This window comes from Panicum virgatum, chromosome 4N, assembly GCF_016808335.1.
Source record: "Panicum virgatum strain AP13 chromosome 4N, P.virgatum_v5, whole genome shotgun sequence".
NCBI classification, from domain to species: domain Eukaryota; kingdom Viridiplantae; phylum Streptophyta; class Magnoliopsida; order Poales; family Poaceae; genus Panicum; species Panicum virgatum.
The window spans coordinates 32,967,192-32,987,658 of record NC_053148.1 but is presented as its reverse complement, the minus strand read 5'-3'; the positions used below and the strand labels follow the sequence as shown (position 1 = coordinate 32,987,658).

General features: G+C 42.6%; 3 protein-coding genes and 1 long non-coding RNA gene across 8 annotated transcripts; 2 read left to right on the top strand and 2 right to left on the bottom strand.

The window, feature by feature from the left end:
• Window positions 1-2,238: 2,238 nt before the first annotated feature.
• On the top strand, window positions 2,239-3,378 carry LOC120671564. Its single transcript, XR_005673675.1, has 2 exons — window positions 2,239-2,645; window positions 2,875-3,378. It is a non-coding gene; the product is annotated as an uncharacterized LOC120671564 (long non-coding RNA).
• Window positions 3,379-14,275: 10,897 nt separating this feature from the next.
• Window positions 14,276-17,250, top strand: LOC120670420. Of its 4 annotated transcripts, none has more exons than XM_039950516.1 (5): window positions 14,276-15,526; window positions 15,649-15,763; window positions 16,500-16,565; window positions 16,648-16,733; window positions 16,806-17,250. In XM_039950516.1, the coding sequence occupies exons 1-5, from the start codon at window positions 15,392-15,394 to the stop codon at window positions 17,085-17,087; spliced, it is 684 nt and encodes a 227-aa protein (XP_039806450.1). In that variant the 5' UTR covers window positions 14,276-15,391; the 3' UTR covers window positions 17,088-17,250. The 4 variants fall into 4 exon arrangements, with proteins under 4 accessions (XP_039806450.1, XP_039806449.1, XP_039806448.1 ...); XM_039950515.1 differs by lacking the exon at window positions 16,648-16,733 and having other exon boundaries at window positions 14,280-14,658; window positions 15,345-15,526; window positions 16,500-16,564; XM_039950514.1 differs by lacking the exon at window positions 16,648-16,733 and having other exon boundaries at window positions 14,280-14,658; window positions 15,209-15,526; window positions 16,500-16,564.
• Window positions 17,251-17,354: 104 nt separating this feature from the next.
• On the bottom strand, window positions 17,355-18,962 carry LOC120670422 (K(+) efflux antiporter 6-like). 2 transcript variants are annotated; one of them, XM_039950519.1, is made up of 5 exons: window positions 18,807-18,962; window positions 18,602-18,666; window positions 18,433-18,505; window positions 18,222-18,301; window positions 17,355-17,500 (listed from the first exon to the last, which is right to left on the bottom strand). In XM_039950519.1, the coding sequence occupies exons 1-5, from the start codon at window positions 18,819-18,821 to the stop codon at window positions 17,488-17,490; spliced, it is 246 nt and encodes an 81-aa protein (XP_039806453.1). In that variant the 5' UTR covers window positions 18,822-18,962; the 3' UTR covers window positions 17,355-17,487. The 2 variants fall into 2 exon arrangements, with proteins under 2 accessions (XP_039806453.1, XP_039806452.1); XM_039950518.1 differs by having other exon boundaries at window positions 18,227-18,301; window positions 18,807-18,961.
• A 1-nt stretch (window position 18,963) lies between these two features.
• On the bottom strand, window positions 18,964-19,742 carry LOC120670421 (eukaryotic translation initiation factor 1A). Its single transcript, XM_039950517.1, has one exon. It carries the CDS (start codon window positions 19,645-19,647, stop codon window positions 19,213-19,215), a length of 435 nt encoding a protein of 144 aa, XP_039806451.1. The 5' UTR covers window positions 19,648-19,742; the 3' UTR covers window positions 18,964-19,212.
• Window positions 19,743-20,467: the final 725 nt, after the last annotated feature.

The window sequence follows — 20,467 nt, the reverse complement described above, 5'->3', positions numbered from 1 at the left end:
GTCAACAATTTTGGACTGATATACATTGTTGCACAAACTACATTTACTCAAAGATAGTCACAATGATTTTTGGACCCGTGTAGATTATTACTGAAGAAAATAAATTTAGTGAATGCAACAGTCAAAATGGTAAGTATAAAGGCAACGTATGCTATGCAAACCATCTTCGTATGCAAATTATGGAAACTCCAATCTGGACCATCGGATCAACATCCAAGGGGAGGGGCACAGGGGGTGGGAGGGGGGATTTGTAAAAGTGTGATTGCCCAATCCAAGGGCAGGTCCAGATTGTAAGATTATCTCATCCCCCATGCCCTTGGATGTTGATCTGGTGGTCCAGATTGGAGTTTCTATAGTTTGCATACGAATGTGGTTTGCATAGCATACGTTGCCAAATATAAAAGCTAGGGTTCTCTGGTACAAGTGTTCGTCGAGTTTCAAAAGAATGCATAATGCCAGTTTCAATGGGAGTGCCATGAGCATTAAATTTATTAAATTTGTTGATATGACACAAGAGAGAGAAGGGGGAGTGTCATGGGATGTGAGCGGAGTGTCATCACCATGACACTCCTCCAGTTCAGTTATCTAGTTCACAATCTCATTAACTGTGCGATGATACTCTCCATTGAGATTGGCCTGACGAGTCATTGAATAGTGTGATATGTGGTCACACTGCCAAACTCCAGGGATAGACATGTGGGGAACTGTAGCGGCCTTCAGTATGGGCCAAGAAATAATTGAGATGGAGGTATATCTTCTAGAAGAAAGAGCATCAAATAATTTAACCTCGACCACCTCGATCTCATGCCGGCTGCGATTTCTGTGTACCCTTGTATGTGTCTCTATTTCTGTCTCCCCACTGTTAATCTTGTTATTGGGGCGTGAATGAAAATGCTAGAGGGCCCGGCTCTTGAAGATGAGCCAATCAGTGACCAAGCTGCAGCCATCTCATGCCCGCCTGGCCGCCAGGCCACTATCGTGCGCGGTCCACGGCGCTGCTCTCGACATCATCGTCCCTTGCCATTCCGCGGCTATGCTCACCTCCATCCACCTCCTATGGCTTGTGATAGTTGAGGACTCGCCGTTTCGCTGCGCCATCCACAGTCCACACACACACACCTTGTTGTTGTCCCTAATCACTGCTGACTACCAATTACTCTGTCAAGCAAGCCGCTCACTGTTGTCGGCTTCGCCCAACCAACGTTAAAAGAACATTCCCGCTTTCATCAAAAACACCCCTTTACTTAAGGGATTTTTGTGGAACCCTTTGAAGTCTTCTACATTGCATTTCTGTTTCTTATGCGATGATAGAGAGGTACGCACCCATGGAAAATCGGTAATGTAAGGATTTGCACATTCTCGACTGTAAAATGAAGTAAGAACCGCTCATTTCACCAGACATGAAATAGGTGGCAGAGCCCCGGTGCATGCAGGGCTGTAATGGCAACTTCGGAGGCCCTATGCAAAACTATGAAGTGGAGCCTAGTGGCCTAATAATAACTACTATAAAAATAACATTTATGTTATAACATAGTACATATAAACAACATTGTGTCAAACTCAGAGATGGCGATTACCTTCGATAGCTTCAATCCAAACGCTTGTCAATCCAAGTTCAAATGACGCTGGCACTAGCAAACACACAAAGGCAAGGCACACAGCCACTACACGTCCGCACCAAGCCTGCACCCGTGACCCGTGACCCGTGCACCGCACCAACCTGCACTACAGGTCTGCAGCGGCCAGGCGCAGGCAGCCAGGGCGGCAGGGCCAGGCCACGCGAGCGCCGAGCGGGAGGGGATGCCTGAGCGGCGGGTGGCGGGCGCTGCTGCCTGCTTCGCCCGATGCCTCGGTCGCCTGGGCGGAAGTGTAGATGTCGCTCGATCTCAGGCTGTTACAGTTTCCTCTTCTCCACTATATTTAAGCCATAATTTGCATTGTATTGGGCTAAAAATAACTAAAACAAAGCCTACTATATAAATATAGCTAATGCACTCATTATATTTTAGGGGCCTTGTGTGGTGGCACGGGCCGCACAGACCTAAAAACAGACCTGGGTCTATGGTTTTATTGCACTATTACTAAAACTGTCATATATATATATAATTGAAATTAATATGTACCTAGGTAAAGCATTTTGTACCTCTCACGGCGACCCCAATCCATGGACCATGGTTTGTAGCTGCAGACCGATTAAAACTGATCGTTAGAAAAAGGTTCCGCTAAATCCCAAAAATTTTTGACACCAAGCGCTGCCATACCCGCCCGACTTACCCTCAGTTTGAAATTCCAGCGTTAATCACGGGATTCCTTCCTGCGCCACCCCTCTGCACTCTCCCTGCCGTGCCGCAATTCCTTACTGGGCACCTGCCCGATCCCAAAATCGTCGCCACCTCCTTCGCCTTCCCCTCATCCCTCCCGTCGCTCGAGCACTGGACGGAGAAACAGGGCCGGGCGTTCGGCGACGAGGACCGGCGACGAGACAGAGGCGAGGACAAGGCGACGTCGGCGAGGCTTCGCGGTGTCAGGAGGCGGAAGACCGTCGAGGCCAAACCTGGAAGGGCAGCGGCGGCCACGGCGCGGGCAAAACGATACGAGCATCGCGGCCGCGAGCACAGGCTGATTCCGGTGATAGCCACCGACGGGTAAGAGTAAAAATGGACCCCCCCCCCCCCCCCCCTCCCGACCTCCTCTCTGTAATCCCCGGCTCCTTGGATGCTATCGTACCCTATATCGCCGCCGATTTCGCCGCACAGTGACGCCGGCCACCATTGTTCTGCTACCTCGGGTGTCATTGAGCTCTGCTTGCTAGCTGCTCGTTAAAATGCCTATTTCAGAAGTGCTCGTTGAAATGGCCTGTGTGTCTAGCTGCAGTGGCCACCAATGCACTACCGGGAAGGAGATTAATCAAGGACGGACCAAAGCAACTTGTTGGGGGGCAGTTTCGTGATGATGGCTTAGAAAAAAGGGACCTGAACACACTTGCATTAGGGGAGTTTGGGTCTTGTTTGTCTAAACCTGTCAGTGTGATGCCAGGTCAACCATGCACTTCATACGTCCTTCCACAAACGGTGCTGGATTTATTTTGTTTTTTGTTGCTTCTTCAAGGTAAATAATTTTAGAGTTAGCAGGCACCTGTGCGCTTTTACTGCCAGATTAGCAGGCACCATTGCTTCGTTATTTACAGGATCTATTTTTGACCTCTGTACTCAGTTATTGCTTGATTTTGTAAGCTGAAATATTTTGCTTGATCTTTGCATTTTAACAAAAAGGGTTTGGTTCACAATAGAGAACAGAAAGGGAACATCATGTATTCAAATATCCAGCCTCTATCTGGAATTGACATTGGTATGGTCAGATATCTGCAATTCAGTTTCAGTTGATGGTAACCATTCCATGGAATGACATTTGCCTTTCGTTTAAGCTCTATTATTTTCAGGATGACATTTAACCGGCTATCGATGAGCTGAGTTCTCCACATTCAATTTTAGGGTCTATTTGTGTGTCCGTGCTGATGTTAATCTAAATGCTCTGCACATGATGCAATAACTATTGTAATAATATAGATCATATGCCGTACAATCCAACACTCTAACACTCTGCAGGCACCTCATCCGCTGGTCTAACGCAAGGATTTTCCAGGTCATGTTGTAAAATCGGAATAATTTTTCCTGTGGATTGTTCATCTCCAATCAACTTGCTGACGGTAGGGACATGTGCGTGTTTTTTTGCATCATTATTTTTCAAACACGTGCGTGCCGCACGTGCATCCTACTAGTTAGCTTTACAATCAAATTAAGCACACTGTTACCAAAACTTTAGCTTTACAATCAAAATTAAGCAAAATTGCTGATGCTTCCCAAAAATTAAAAATTAATGATACGGAACTCTCATAGCACCCCATTATTAAGACTGATCAGTTGAGGGAACAAGGCCACGAGTCATTTCGTCCTACCAAAAGAGAGATTGGGTTTAAAGGACCGATAACAGAACCACACGTAGTTGCTACGTCAAGAGGGCTGTGTTGGGCCACTTATACCTTTGACTCTCACATCATTTTTTTGGAAAACCGTTGAGTTTAATTTGCACTATCATACATATGCCAGCTTTAACTTTTACTTAATATCAGAACAAATTGTATCTATGAATGCATGCAAATAATGTGTCCTATACCCGAGAATGATTATATGTTTTAGAGACATAGTTAACTTCTTATCTGATTCCATATGTCCTATGCTGCATAATAATTTGTGATATTTGTTGAGAGAGAGAGAGGGGGGGAGAGGACCTATTTTTTAGATAATGGATAGTGTTCTATCCGGCTTCATCTATCCAGGGTAGGATCAGACCAGAAGATTACAAAGTTCTCGGGAGTAATTCCCGGCACACAACCAGCAATCGAAACAAAGCACACCAAGAGAGGACCTATAGAATTTGTGTCCCGTACACATTCAACCTCAGGTTAAAGCATTTTTTTTCGGTACCTATGCTAAGAACACAGTTTTTTGGACCGATAGATGGCTGCTTGGGAAGAATCTCAAACAATCCTTACCTCATGTTTTTGAGTCCGTAGCCAACAGAGCAAGAAAGAGATAAGTTTATGATGCACTAACTGAAATGAGGTGGGTCTCTGATATACAAGGGGCTCTCTCACTGGATGTCTTGGCTGAGTTACCTTGCCTTGTGGGATCTTCTCTCTGATGTTGAGCTGCAGCCAGATGTTGAAGATGTACACATATGGCAATTTTCTGCCTCTGGTCAATATTATGTGAAATATTCCTATGAAGCTCTATTTATTGGGGGCACTCTTCTCAAACCATGTGAGAGAATTTGGAATAGTTGGGCACCTGGCAAATGCAAATTTTATATGTGGACAATGGCGCATAAGAAATGTTGGATAGCGGACCGTCTTGCTAGGAAAGGCCTCCCCCATCCTGAAGTTTGTCCCCTTTGTGGATCAGGAAGAAGAGACGATTGATCATCTTTTGGTTTCATGTGTCTTCTCAAGACAGGTCTGATTCAACATTTTACAGAAGGTAGGCTTGCAGATTCTAACTCCTCAATTGGAGGACAGTTCCTTCGAGGATTGGTGGGCTAATGCACGTGGGAATGGACAGATTCAAAAGGGGCTGAACCCCATTATCATTCTTGGGGACTGGTCCATTTGGAAACATCGCAACCGTTGTGTTTTCGATGGGATCATCCCTAGTTTGCCTAGTGTTATCGCTGCTATTATTGAGGACTTGCAGCAGGTCTCTTGCTGGGGCTCGAGGTTTCACACCTCCTGGCTCCAGTGCCACCAGCTGATTAGTTTTTTTGGTCTAGTAGGTCTAGTACTTCCTTCCCCTTTTTAGGGCATTACCTAGTTGTTTGTATGGGGTAGGTTACAGGCCCGCAAACTCTACACGGGGATTCTCCCCCTCTTTCTTCTTTCTTAATACATTGATACGTAGATCTCCTACGTGTTTGACAAAAAAAAAAGAGAAAGAACCTATTTTCTTGGAATCTAGATAAAGAAAACGAGAACAGTGAGGAAAACTCTAATTTATGGATAAAAGCTACAAACTGTTAGTGATATTGTGTTAGAAAATGAATAGGTGAGAGAAAGGGAACAATGATAAGAAGTTTTACTAGCGGCAGACTCCAATTTATCAATTGTGGTGTATCAGAACTGAAGGCAGCTCGAGGACCCGAGCAAACAGTTAGCCGAACGCCTATTCGTTTGGAACACGAACATGATGCCCTGTGTCACTATATGTGGGCTAGATGATTGGGGGCATCTCGCTGGTGACCCTAGTAGCAGTCAACAATAATGACCCTCCAAATCGGAGGTGTGTGATTACAATAATTCCGTGCCAAACATCTTGCAGACCACGAAAAAGGATGCATGTAACCCTAGATATATAGCAACTCTTCCAAATTAGTTCATTGAATATAGTAGCCACTCCTACAAAATAAAACGAAGCACGACAAATACACGACAACAACAACGAAGGCGCCGTCAATGAAGACTAGCATTTGAACCTCTCTTTTGGACGATCCTTGTCTGCATTAATCCTTTATCTTATTCTACTCCAAAACGGGATTTTTTCCCCCACTTGCTGATTTGCCTGGCTGACAAGCAGAAGAACTTGCCAAGTTACTCTTGTTCTACCGCATTGCTTTTCCGTAATAAAAAAAAAGACAGAACGATAAGCTCAAGGTACCAAAATGCATCACGGTTGAACCACTGATTAGTAGTAAGATGACTTGCTAGCTCTGAAAGTAGATTGGAAGGGGACAGGTTCTGATAAGGACAGTCTGAGACCGGAAGTACCAGTTCGACATCAAACTGATATCTCTTTTCCCAGACCAGATTCCATCGACACAAATTGGGAGTCAATGATGCATGCCTTTGATAAGTACTAGCAAAGCCGCAAAGGTAGAACAGTTTGATTGCTTGATTTAACAAAGAGGGAAAAAATAAAGATTCATTAAGGAGCAATATAGCACATTAACACCAAATCTATTATCTTATTATTTGGCCAACAAACAGAGCCTCCACGTTCGCTCTCAAGGTTTAGAAATTCCCACGTTAATCGGAGAAAAATAGAAAAATAAAATTACCTACCACTACCATTACGATAAAATTAGCCTAAAATACCCCTATGCCTAATTAAATATCACCCACCAATGCCATTAAAAAAAATAAATATAAAATATCATTTAGCTATGTATAAGTTACAAACATATACTATTAATAAAAAACTAAAGCTAACAACAATCAATTAAAATAAAACAAAAATAAGAATAATTATATGTATAATATTATTAAAGCTCAACAAATCAAATTGTTATTATAAGTAGATTTGAATTGTTTTAACCAACAATAAGACATAAGTTATGTAATGAATAGGGTGATGTATGGTAAAAAAAAGTATAATCTTTAAGTAAGGATATAACGACATGCAAATTTTTGAATTTTCAATACTAGCCGCGCAAATGTGCGGGCTATACGCCTAATTATTCATACATCACAACTAGTATGTAAAGCAATATTGTTACCAATCAACAACTATTTTTTTTACACAACAAGCAACTGTAACATGGGAAAGGTATATATAGCAGATTTGTTATGGTCTCGGTGATAACAAACTGCTCACAACTTGGAATCCAATCCTATCATGCTCATGCATGTGCTGCACAGATCGAATCTGCAACAAAACATATTACAGTACAACCATGAAGACACGTCCATCTAACCTCATCGGATCAAGCCAGGCAGAGCGCTTGCTGCCCCCTCCTTGGCCTAGCGGCGGTCAGTCTTGCGTGGTGACGGCCGGTTCAGTGCTTGGTCTTTTCCGTTGGCAGCGGGTGTGGTGGTGGTGCCAACCTGCGGCGTGTTTGTTGTTTTTGCTCTTTTTTTCGGTTGCCTGATGATTTTGGCCTCTCAGGACTATGGACTATAATCTTGTATTTTCTTCTGTTATATTTAATAGAAACGCACATGTGTTGTTCGTTCGGAGAAAGGTGGTGGTTGCAATGTCTTTGACATGGTGTCCCAACTCCTAACCACTGTGCCCATCTGAATTCTGAACCCTACGTTTTCCAAGAGCGCTAAGGCTTCGCTTGCTATAGCACGAATGGGTGAAAGGATCTTGGTGATGCCTAAAGCGGGGTGAATAGGAGAATCTGTAAAATTTGAAAAATTCTTTGCACAAGTTAATCTGTTGTAACTTCCGACCCTGTGTAGGGAGTTCTGACAAAATAAATGAAGTAGAGCGTGATTCAAAATCTAAGAGGAAATCAAAAAATCTGTTTGAATCAGAAGTTCATCAAAGTATTATAGATAACCCTGCAAATGATCTCGTGCACAAAACCAACTCCAGAGAGTAGATCTGGACAAAACAAGATCAAGATCAACAAGAACAATATGAAAACAAGAACATGTTGACACACAATTTATCCTGAAGTTCACTCCCACTAAGGAAGCTACGTCCCCATTGAGGTGCCCACAAAGAGTAGGGTTGCCCTCTGACCCTTTTTTCTCACCCAATCAAACACTTAGGAGGATTGAGTTACTTACTAGAAAAGTCCACAAAGGATGAGGTGATACAAACTTTATGGAGCGCACACACACAAGAGAGGGCGCTCCACGGGCGATGCCTAACCGTCTAGAAGCAAGCTTCAAGAGTAACAAATACGAATTGATGAATGGAGATGCTTCAAGTGCTCTTGAGATGAACTTGGTTGCACTCACAAGTCAAAGGCTCAAGCTCATACTCAAATCTTGCTCACACCCAAGCCCTAGCTCAAATCAAGTCAAGGATTAGCTCTTGGCAGGATTGGGAAGAAGTTTTGAAAGCTTGAGTGGGTGTTTTGTTTGTTGGAGTCAGCAACATTAAATAAAGGGAGTGAGGGGTATATATAGCCGAGTCCAAAAAACTAGCCGTTACATGCTGTTAAAGTGATTGTCGGAACTTCCGACCAGTTAAGAAACCTTTGGCCGAGAACCATTTGTCGGAAAGAGTGAGAAACTTCTGAAGGGGGTCGGAACTTCCAACCCCACCTAAATCAGTTGGCCGAGCACCCCTTATCGGAAGAACTTGGACACTTCCGATGGGGGTCAGAATTTTTGACCCCTAGTCGGAACTTCCGACACCAGCTGAGAAATAGGAACAAGTGCTCAAGTGAGTGCTTTTGTGTCTCTCATGGGTTGTTAGCATCTCAAGTTTTCACTTTGGCATCTCCTAGCAGTCTTTTCGCATCCCCTTAATAGTATGATATTTCCTATACTCAAATTCAAAATAGAAATTTGTAAAAGATCTTCAATGAAGCTCAAACACCATCTCTTTAGCAAATATAGTGTCATTTGCTCTTTTTTATTTCAATGATTTTTTATCCTGCTCATAGCTCACAATAAACGCATTAGCTCCTTAATTATGTACGTTATCAACACCAAAACCCACTTAAGGGCCAAATGCACTTACAATGGGCCTCACCACAAAAAGCTTGGGTTGGGATAGAAACACCATGTGATGACATGGACATACTCCTTTTTGCGGCCTGCACAGAAATCACAATTGGCAACGAAAAAAGGACAACCTTCTGAAACTCTGGACGATTAAACGCACTACAAAAAATCTATTGATCCATGATGATTAAATTTCATCACAGATCATTAAAAACCTGTCATAAAACAGTATCTATAATGATCTCAAATTGCGTCATGTATTGAGCATCATAGATTACACCTCGTGACGTTCCTTAAAATTTCATCACAGATTGTTTGATCCATGACATTTTGAAACCGTCATAAACTGTCTCCGAGCCCGGGGAACCCAAGCCCGTTTTCTATGACGAAAATAAACATCACAACCAGTATAATTTTCGTCACGGATTCCATTGCTATGTCACACATCGATGGCATGGAGGATGACGTGGCTTTTGACATGGCGATGACATGGATGTCAATGATGATATGTAATTTGACGTGGCCGATGACATAGCTGCTGACATGGCAGTGACGTGGAAAGTGGTGATGACATGGCGCCACATGGATGCTGACATGGACAACAATGTGGCAGCAGACACGTTAGCCAATTTGGGCATCATTTACACAACCCATATAAACAGCATGATCATTTCAGCACAACCCAAGATATATCAAATAAGAAATTAACATCTCATCACATAAATAAAGTTTGATCGAGCATTTCATCAAATGTCAAATCACATAAAAAATTTTCATCCAAAATTGCAATGAGATATATTTGAAAGCTAACATGCATTGGCAATCTGTACATAAGGTGTATCATTTCTCTTTTTTCTGTAGAGGCACTCAAACAAATTTGATGCACTTGGTCCTTGATCTTTGTACTTCTCTCCCTGAAAATTGCAAGCATGCAACAAACTTAATCTTTTTTAAAAGAAAAAATAGAGAAGCCATTTGCAAAGCTAGACTAATTGAGATACAAGAATTAGTTCCTGTAGGAAGCAAAATTCTCTGCATATGTGAAACCATGCTTTACAAGCAATCTGATAATGTCTAAGTTAGTTGTAAACTTCTCTTTTGTTGAGAGAGATTAGGGGGTCAATTCTCCCATCAATTGTTTCTTTCATTTTATTTTTTTGTTACATTTAGTAAGCTCTAATCATATAATATTTTTTTCTTGCTCATATTATCTTAAATATTCCAATATATTTTACCATGTAATAGAAAATTTTGCTATATCAATTTTTCTGTTTTCCTCCCTAGCATTGCACCCACACCATTATGTATTGCTCACCCTCATGTTGATCCATGACGAATTTATAGAACGTCACTATGTAGTGGGCCGGATCATGACGAAATTGATAAAACATCACTAATTTTTGGGCCTAGAACCCACAACTCCATATCCATGACAGAAACCACAAAATCATCATAGATTGTGCGTTATTGTGATGCCTTTTTAAAATGTCACAGAAAATTCGTCATAGATCAACAGATTTCTTGTAGTGCCGGCCGCCGGCCAAAGGACTTGGCACCAAATCTTTTCAGCATTTCTAAGTTCAAAAGGAGAACAATAGCAGAAGCTTTTACCGGAAGCACGTGGATCAGGACATACGAACTCAGCAATGGACCATAAAGTAAATGGCAGTTCCTTTGAGCTGAAACGAGTTTCTCAAATGCTGTCCCGGATTCCAGTAGTTCCGAATATTTCCCTTGCTGCTCCTTCCATTACCTGTATAATAAATGACAGTTTATGACACAAGGATCTTTGATATAAAAAGTTTCTGAATAATTATGTTCAGAATATCTACTTACCAAGATTCTACAAGCTTCAGTCAGAAATTCAACTTGGTGGGTCACAAGAACAACGGTCTTCTCAGCAAGTGCTGTCATGACACAGTCCTGCATGAAAGTCACCTTAGAATTGTCTGATGGAGAAAGCAAATCATTTTACGGATACAGATCTAGGTGGATCTCTGCAACTTACATAGAAAAGAATAGCAGCGGTGTGTGCATCAACTGCACTGAAAGGGTCATCCAGCAGATAAACATCTGCATCAACTGAATGTACCTGAGCACCTGGCCTAAGGCAGCAGGTCGAATGCTCTGATTTTGCTTCCCCAGGCCAGTGCCATATACGAACGCCGTAGCTGCTCTGTGCTGGCTCGCATGCGCGCAGTGGGGCTACTGGCCCAGCTAGCTGCCGATGCTGCCGCCGAGCGCCAGCGCACACGCGCGTGCCTGAAAGGCGCTAAGCCCAGCACGCATTAGCGGCGCTATTTCTTCTCGCCGCTACGGTCTTTAGCGACGCTAATTGCCTCGATAGCGAGCTTAGCTCCTCTAGCTGAGGAAAGAACCTTATTGTAGCGAGAGTTTCCATGAAATACTATAGCGCTACTATAGCCCACTATTTTAGTCATTGCATTTAACACATGCACCGGCTATTATTATGGGTCAGTTGGATCCATGTCACTCCAATTTCTTGAAATTGGATCTCATGTTGAAAATCATGCCATTAAGTAGCATGATTTTCAACATGACACCAAATTTCACGGAGTTGTGGTGGCATGAATCGAATTTTCCCTATTATTATTGTGAGGGCGACGCCGCGCCGGCGAGAGGTACTCACCGAATTTCAGGGCGTGATTGCAGGAGTGCTTGTCAAAAGGCTCGTGGATCATGCGTTGAATATACAAAACTTTTTTTTTGAACGGCAGATATACAAAACTTGAGTACATGATTGCTTTAGTCGCCTAGGATAGGACCGGCAAAACCCTAAATATACTCGGCAAAACCCTAAATATATTCAACAAAGCCTTTACCGAGTGCCACCCACGGCAAAGCACGCTCGGATTCGATACGGTCGGCAAATAGCTCTTTGCCAAGTGCTTTTTATCAGGCACTCAGCAAACCTTTATCGTGTGTCAAAAAGCACTCGACAAATAATTTTTCAAGAAAACAAGAAAACTGATTTTAAAAATAAAAAATCATTTTAATTCGGGGACATGGAATTTTTTGAACAATGTTACTATCATTTTGTCGAATGAAGAAAGGACTAAAATAAAAGTTATAGATCTTGAGAAGTTATACAACTTTATAGTTGAAAATATTTCCATTTGAATTAATTTACTGCTTCATAATGTGCTTTGAATTTATCATTTGCCGAGTATGAAAATAAAACACTCGGCAAAGAGCTTCTTTACCGAATGCAAAAAATAAAACACTCAGCAAAAATAACCCATTTTTAGGTGGCGGACCATCCGTCGGTCAAGACGTTCGGACATCCGAAATATCTGCATGTGAGTTCAGACGTTCGAAAAGAGCTGCCCGTTTGAACGTTGAATGGCCGACAATGTTCAAAGTTGTTTTTTTGTGGAGCTGGAAAGTCTATCCTTTGATTGCCCAAAAAAGAAAAAGAAAGTCTATCCTTTGATTGAAAAAAAATGTGATGGCCCAGAAGGTAACGGCGTAACGCGTGGGGCGGCCCATTTTGCGTGCTGCCGTCTGACTGCCCATTTGTAACCCAAATCAACTCCTAACAGACCGAAAGGAGTCCATTAGACCAACTCGTCACACCTCTCGGCGCCTCCTTCGAACCCTAGGAACGAATTCACTAGTCACCTCGTGCCGCCTCTTAGAGCATGGCTAATAATAGAGCTAAGTGTTTGACTATAAGCGAAGATACAAGAGTCAAGTTGTACAATAAGTAGTCTTTTGTTTGTCTACAAAATATCATTTAATTCATACCTCACATTCTCTTTCCTATTCACCCTCACATCTACTCCTACTTGGATCCACTTTTGCCTAGGAGCTTGCGCTTAGCTTTTATTTGCATGAGAGTCAAGCTATCTTCTATCCCCTCCCTTCTCTTACCCACATCAGCAAAAATAATAACTAGTTTGACTATAAATTCATTATTGTACTTGAGCTACAGTGATCCATGGGCATTGCTGGGAATACCCAACTTTGGGGGGGGGGGGGGGGGAATCAAGTATATATCAAGTATACATGATGTATATGATATATTGGGTCGAATTGTCTATTTTCTGGGATAGGAATCAACCCAGCGTCTTTTTTATTTTTATATTTTTTAAAATCATTTTTTACAGAAATATATTTTCGGTTTCATAATTTACAGTTTTGTACCCCTACCGCCCGGCTGCGGGGCGGCAAGCCCCCTGCCGCCCTCCTGCGGGGCGGTAGGGACCTGAATATAAATAAAATTTATTTTTAATCACATTTTAGCCCCTGGGGGAGCCTGCCGCCCCCCTGCTGGGCGGCAGGGTACCTGCCGCCATGTGGCGGGGCGGTAGGCCAGGCAAAAATTTATTTTCTTTTTAGTTTCCAAAATAGTGAACTTCTAAATTCAATTAAAAATTATAAAAAAATCAAAAAAATGCAAACTAAATTTTGTTAGGTTTATTAAATCAAGATCTATAGAGAAAAAATACTCATGCATGTGAAATGTCAATTTTACCCCTGCTAAAATTTTAGGTTATGTTTAATCTAGTTTATTTTGTATCTATTGTTCTGTTTGTCTAAAAATCCTGAAAATTTTGTGGTAGCCTACTCTTTTCATTTGTATTCCACTGGAAAATTTTCAGGTGCATATCCTAGGTGCGTGTTTGTGGATCTATTATTCCACTGCTAAATGATGGAAATCAAACAATAATAGATCCACAAACATGCACCTAGGCTATGCATCTGAAAATTTTCAAGTGGAATACACATGCAAAAAGTAGGCTACCACAAAATTTTCAGGATTTTTAGACAAACAGAACAATAGATACAAAATAAACTAGATTAAACACAACCTAAAATTTTAGCAGGGGCAAAATTGATATTTCACATGCATAAGTATTTTTTATCTGTAGATCTTGATTTAAGAAACCTCACAAAATTTAGTTTGCATTTTTTTTGATTTTTCTATAATTTTTAATTGAATTTAGAAGTTCACTGTTTTGGAAACTAAAAAAAAATAAATTTTTTCCTGGCCTACCGCCCCGCCACTTGGCGGCAGGTACCCTGCCGCCCGGCAGGGGCGGCAGGCTCCCTCAGGGGCTAAAATGTGATTAAAAATAAATTTTATTTATATTCAAATCCCTACCGCCCGGCAGGAGGGCGGCAGGGGCCTGCCGCCTCGCAGCCGGGCGGTAAGGGTACAAAACTGTAAATTATGAAATCGAAAATATATTTATGTAAAAAACGATTTTAAAAAATATAAAAATAAAAAAAACGCAATCAACCCAACTCGTCCTCCATCTCCCTCCCAAGTTGGCCCATTAGCTAGCAAGCAGCCCAAGGCTCACGTTCTCAGTGTCACAGAACAGAGGGGCACGCCATGCCTGTTCCTTAGCGTGGCGGCGCGGCTGGGCGGGCGACGGCCGGCGGCCGGCACCAGCACCACTCGCACGAGCGGCGGCCGGCGGGTGAGGCCTCGGTACGACGGTGCCGCGGCCGGCGTCGGGCAGCCGCGCATCGGCGGGTGACCCGGCGAGGAGGCGACTGTCCAGCAGTCAAGCCGGCCGGCAGCGAGAGGCCGCGCATCCACGGTGACCTGGTGAGACGGCGACCGTCCAGCGGTCAAGCGGCCGGGCTGAGCACTTGGACGGCCGGGCGGCGAGCACCGCCGACGGCGATTCTTCAGCAGCGGTGACCAGCCGACCAGAGGCTAATTCAATTGGGTGAGGACTAACTACCCTTTGCCATTTCATGATTTTAGAATTTCGTAGGAAGACTGGATCTGTTAGTTGTTTCCTAGTTCATTCTACATTTAATCTCTTCCTTACTGATATGCGGAGAGATAAAAGATTTGCAGACGTGAAAAGTCTAGCAGATTTCCGTTATGCTTGTTCAAACAGATATGCACCTTAGACATTAAACAAGCTTCTGAAATTGGTGCTAGTACTTCCAGTAGCTACTGCTAGTGTTGAAAGAGTATTTTCATCAATGAATTTTGTGAAAAATAAATTGAGAAACAAGATGGGGGATCAATATTTAAATGATTGCTTGGTCACATTTGTTGAGCGTGAGTTCTTTTGCAAGCCAAGGAAGCAGATATCATCAAACATTTTCAAGCCATGAAGGAACGAAAGTTAATATTTGATTGTAATATTTTTAAAGTATTTTGTTATTTTTCTTTTTTCATGGATATCTTAGTCCTTAGACTTGATGCATGGAACAATTTGTGCCTTTCGTTTACAATGATTCTGTGAGCTACTTTCTACTTTTTAGGTTGATTTTTTTCAAAGGAAATAGGAATACCCAACTTTGTAATCCTGGCTCCGCCACTGTCTCGCCGACTCGCCGTTGTCTGAGAGAAAGATTCCCTGTTAGCTGAAATTGGCTTGAGGTTTTTTTTTTCTTGAAGAACAAATTGGTTGGAAGATTGAATAGGGGGAACAGGAGGACTAGAGAATGGTGAAGGGGAGGGCGAAGCCAACGCCAGTCAACGCGCCGGCTGAGGTGGTCTTCGACCCATCGGCCTCCGGCGCCCGGAAGCCCCTGCACCCAGGGGCGCCGTCCACCAGCAACAAGTGGCGCAGCTTCATGGTTTGTCTCTCGTGCCTTCTCTCTGAAATATCCTTGTTTTATTGGTTCTGCCATTCCTCCACGTTCACTGTAGGAACCCAGCAATTTCTGTTTCAAGCATCCTAATATTCACTTCTCTCTAGGGATCGGATCTCTTGGATATGTATCAGAAGCCAGTTTTGTTGAAATCTGTGGACACATCTGATGATGAGCCTGACATTGATATTGGGAAGCTGTTGAAAGATGTTGAGCTCTTTGGTAATTACTCTATAACTGTTTACACCACATACACAGAAATTGTCATGTGTTTCTTACTCATATCTTGTTTATACCATCCTGTCATCTAATGTTTGGATAGCAATAGCATGCCTTCCCAACTATGTTAGGTTACAGTGACAAGAATTTGTAAACCAAACTTTTGCACTGCTCAAGGAAACCCTGAAGCAGCAAACTAGTGCATCTAAGGGCCTGTTTGGCAGGGCTCCGGCTCCTCCAAAAACAGCTCCGGCTCTGGCTCCTCAGATGGAGCGGCTTCTCTGGTGGAGCTGGAGCCGTTTTAGAAAATGTTTGACAAAATAGCTTCACTTGTTAGATTGATGTGTAAGCCGCGTGAAGCCACGATTTCATGGCTTCACCTTGCCTGTGTAAGCCGCCGATGGCTTCAGGACCGGCTTCACACGTGAAGCCGGTTACAAACCTACCGTTTGGGAGGGCTTCGCCTGGAGCCGCTCGTGAAGCCGCTCCAGAAGCCCTCCCAAACGGGGCCTAAATTAATTTGCTATCTATTTTTCTCAAACCTAGATTGGGTGAGTCTAGCAGCTTATTCTGGAGTTGGCACTAAACTACAGTCTTTTGTTGAAGAATATGATTTGTGTGTGACCTTATGTGCCTGTAAACTAAAAGAAGTGCTGCATCAGTGCAGCTTTCTCCCCCTATTATCTGGTTTTGAAGGACTTACTAATGTACAATCATTCGTTTGATGCTTCATTTTTAGGTGCATCTTCATTTAAGGAGCGGAAGAAAATCAAGAACCATAAAGTGGTCGAATTGGGTGGAAAGGTACTCTCTCATTTTCTCTACCTCTAGGCATTTTGGCTGGAAACTTTTTCATTATCTCAATGTTTATGTTATCAGCAATAGGCCATTAAGAAAACACCACACACCATTAAGTGTAGCAAAGCCAACTCTTAAGAATCAGAAGAAAAGAGAGTTGAAGAAAATTGAAGAGGTATTCTACTGCTTATCTGTTGCACTTTTTATTTAGGACGCACACAAGTAGTGAACCTTGAGTTTTACGCAGGAAAAGCTACTTGGGATTTTTAGGAAGCGAGACAAGAATAGCAAAGTTCAGAAGACCAGACCAGAGGACCGAGTTCTCAAGGCCATGGAAGGACACTTCAAGAATGGTATACTTGACGTGAAGCATCTTCTGTCGGCACCAAAATCATCAGGCAAGGATGCGCCGGAGCAAAAGATGAGAAAGGGCAAGCACAAGGGGAAGGGAAAACAGAAGGGAGGCAGAAGAAAGAAGCGTCGAGGAAAACACTTTTGTAACAAGTTTTGTATTAAGATAGATGAATGAAACTTTAGATGACACCTTGTAATCTTTCTGGCATTAAGATATTGTACCTTGTTCTGCTGGAATCTTGGAAGCAATACTTAAACCATGTAATCCTCGAGGGAAATGAAACACCTGTGACATAACGGCGCATGTAGAAGGTGCTGATATATAGGTTGAATGAAACTTTAGAATTGCATCCAAAAACAATCTTCCAGGTCATACTTTGTGATTTCCGTGCGCCTCATCTCAAATGGCAGAAAAAAAGGGGGGGAGTGAGCCTGTTCGGCATTTTATTTCGATGCCTCATCTTATTTGGATGCTGAAAAAATCATCCAACAGTGTAGGTGGCAGACAATATTAGCCTTTGCAGTAGAAAACTCAAGTCCCAAAGCAAATAGGAGAAATATCACACCAAACTGGGCTACTGTTTCAACCTGGAAACATATAGTGGAATGTAAGAAACGTCATACTTAAGAACATGAAATAGTTAGAGTATATCTTGTCAACTCTATCAACGCATTACTGGATCAGGAGCACAGAATAGCAGCAATCAGGAGGTCAAGGAGGTGCAAATTCATATGCAAAATATTCAAGACGAGCTGAGATGTATGAAGTGGTGAAGCTGGAGCAAAAAAATTATCCAAGTAGAAATTTGACTACCATGCTAAAGAAATATACTAAGAACTGAGCACTGCACATATACATAAAATAAATTTGTTTGAACTTTCTAAGTCAGTACGAGCATACATATATTTCAGCACCAGCTGACTGGCAAGCTCTCTGGTCCACAAGTTTCATTTTATTGTTCATGCTTAACCAGAAATAAGTTTCACTATACTATACCAGCTTACAGAGAGAGCGGATCCATAAGTTCAACCTTAAGTTACAAAGCTTTGTTCTAATAAGTGCAACTAATGATCATTAAAGACCAAAAAAACCAAAATGGTCATCCACAACCATATAAAGTACAAAACCATCAGAAGTAAATTAATGGCATAGGTACCCTAATTTATAATGTTAAAACTAATTGTATACATCCAAAGCAGCTGGCGTTGTTACAGAGTTAATGAGTGAACAGCTTAGCACAAGAGCATGTCAAATGTGGAAGCCAAAGAGATTTAGCATTTAAAAAACAAAAAACAAAGGTTAAAGCACCTTACTTGCACCATTTCATTGACAAAGCTAAAGCCTCCAGGCCCAATTATAGATCCTGCAAGTAGATAACCTGTAATCACCTGCAATATATTTTGAATTGTAGATTTACATAGCTTAACCTTGCAACATGCATCTTTTCAAACTGAAAAGTTATGTTTCCAGTTGTTAATAATGATGTAGAAATTAGAGAAAATAAAAGTAGGGTACTCACAGGTTGTCCAAGGCAAGCAAAGGCGATTCCACCACACGTGGCAGACACGATAACAAGAAGGTCTGATATCAACCTACAATAATATTATAATATACATTTAACAATTAAGTTTACATGAAGGAAAGATATTTCATTAATTGCCTCAAACACTGAGCACATAGTAGCATACCTAAGGTCCAACTGCAGCACAGGGTATTTTGACTTTAGATTTGATATGATAAAAACATTATCCTGGAGTGAAGATTGGAGCAACACAGAACTATTAGGAAACAAACGATAACATCATGTCCTCAGCTCTGTGCCTGCATGTATGGTGCATATGCAGTAAACTGGCAGAAAATACCAAACAGTTTATGAACTATGTTGTGAACCCATTTCCTAATATTCATTCATGGAGCAGATGGAACTGGAATTAAGCCTTCAAATTTCTCAGGAAGCCCTCACACAGCCCCCAAATTATTATAGACCGCAACGAGAGTTGCAGCCAATCAGCCAAATCAACAAACCTGACAACACAATCAAGAACAATAATAATCGAGAACAATAATAGCAGCACCAATATAGCACTTGTTGTAATAACATCATGTACCAGATTGGAACGATATCAATCCGCGATTATTTAACCACCTCAGATCCTAACCACATTTCGTCGCATTACAAGATAATGCTGGCAAAAGTGCAAATCCATAACAGCCAGCCTAAACCATATCACCACATGCCACTAGAACACATAACAATAAGTCACATATAAGAAAGTAACCACGACGAGAAACAGGAATCTTAGATCTTGTCGATGTCCTCGTCCTCGAACTGGATGTAGTCGCTGCCCTCCTCGCCGTCCTCGGGCCCGTCGACGTCGACGCCCTCGTTGAGCCTGAGCGTCTCGGGGAGCTCGCCGTAGGCCTTGAGCAGGCGCGCCTCGTCGTTCATGTACTTGAGAATGACGTCGGCCTTGTCGTCCTGGTAGTCGCGGAGGCCGACGAGGACGATGTCGCCCGCCGCGATCCAGACCTTCTTGTGCATCTTGCCCCGGATGTGGCAGAGGCGGCGCGTGCCGTCGACGCAGATGGCCTCGCAGCGGCCGTTGCCGAGCATGCGGGTCACCTGCGCGTACTCCTGCCCGTCCTCCTTGAAGACGAGCTCGCGCTTGTCGTCGTCCGCCTCGTTCTTACCCCGCTTCCGGTTCTTGCCTCCCTTACCCTTGTTCTTCGGCATCTCGGCGGTGGGACGAGGGCGGCGAGACGAAACCCTAGGCGTACGAGATCGAGGTGAGGAAAGGAGCGCAAATCCAATTCTGCGGACGCTCGCCCCGGGCCCTGCTAGCGCGCGATGGACGAGCGGTCCGCGTGCCGCACGTCTGCACCGCGGCAGCACAGGTACGTACTTGGTTTTTTTTTTCTTTTTTTCACTTTTTCCATTCAACTAGTTTTTTTTGTCATAGTAACATTTAATATTTGTACTCATGGATCCTTATGTGCATAATCTATGTACATAAGTTGTCTAGTAAAATTCCTATCCAAGTTATAACAAAAGCTATATGTATAATTTATATCCTTCATGAAAATTGTGCTACAAAATTATTATGCACAAGTTAGGAGGAAATAGTTATACATATAAATCGGATGTTGTTTAAAAGTTGTATGTATAAGTTACGTGTATAAATTGTATGTCTTGAAAGTTATGCTAAAATTATAGTCCATAACAAAATATTACTAACGAGCTAATAATCAAAGTTATATATATATATAAATTATTATATACTAAAAATAGAAAGTTATGGAAATAAAAAACTTTCCAAAAGTGGAAAGTTTGATGTTGTTAGGAATCGCTCGCTGGCGCCGCTTCTGTAGAGCGACCGCTAATTAGCTGGCCCCGGAAAGGAGGCTGTGTGGCTTGCGGTTCGTGGGACTGCTGTTGGGTGGGTGCGGCGGCGAGTTTATAGCGGGGAGCCGGGGAAGCGAGGGGAAGAGGGGGGGAGGGGTCTAAGCGCGGTTGGATCTAGGGTTGGGGGTGATGGACCATTGGGACCGAGAGA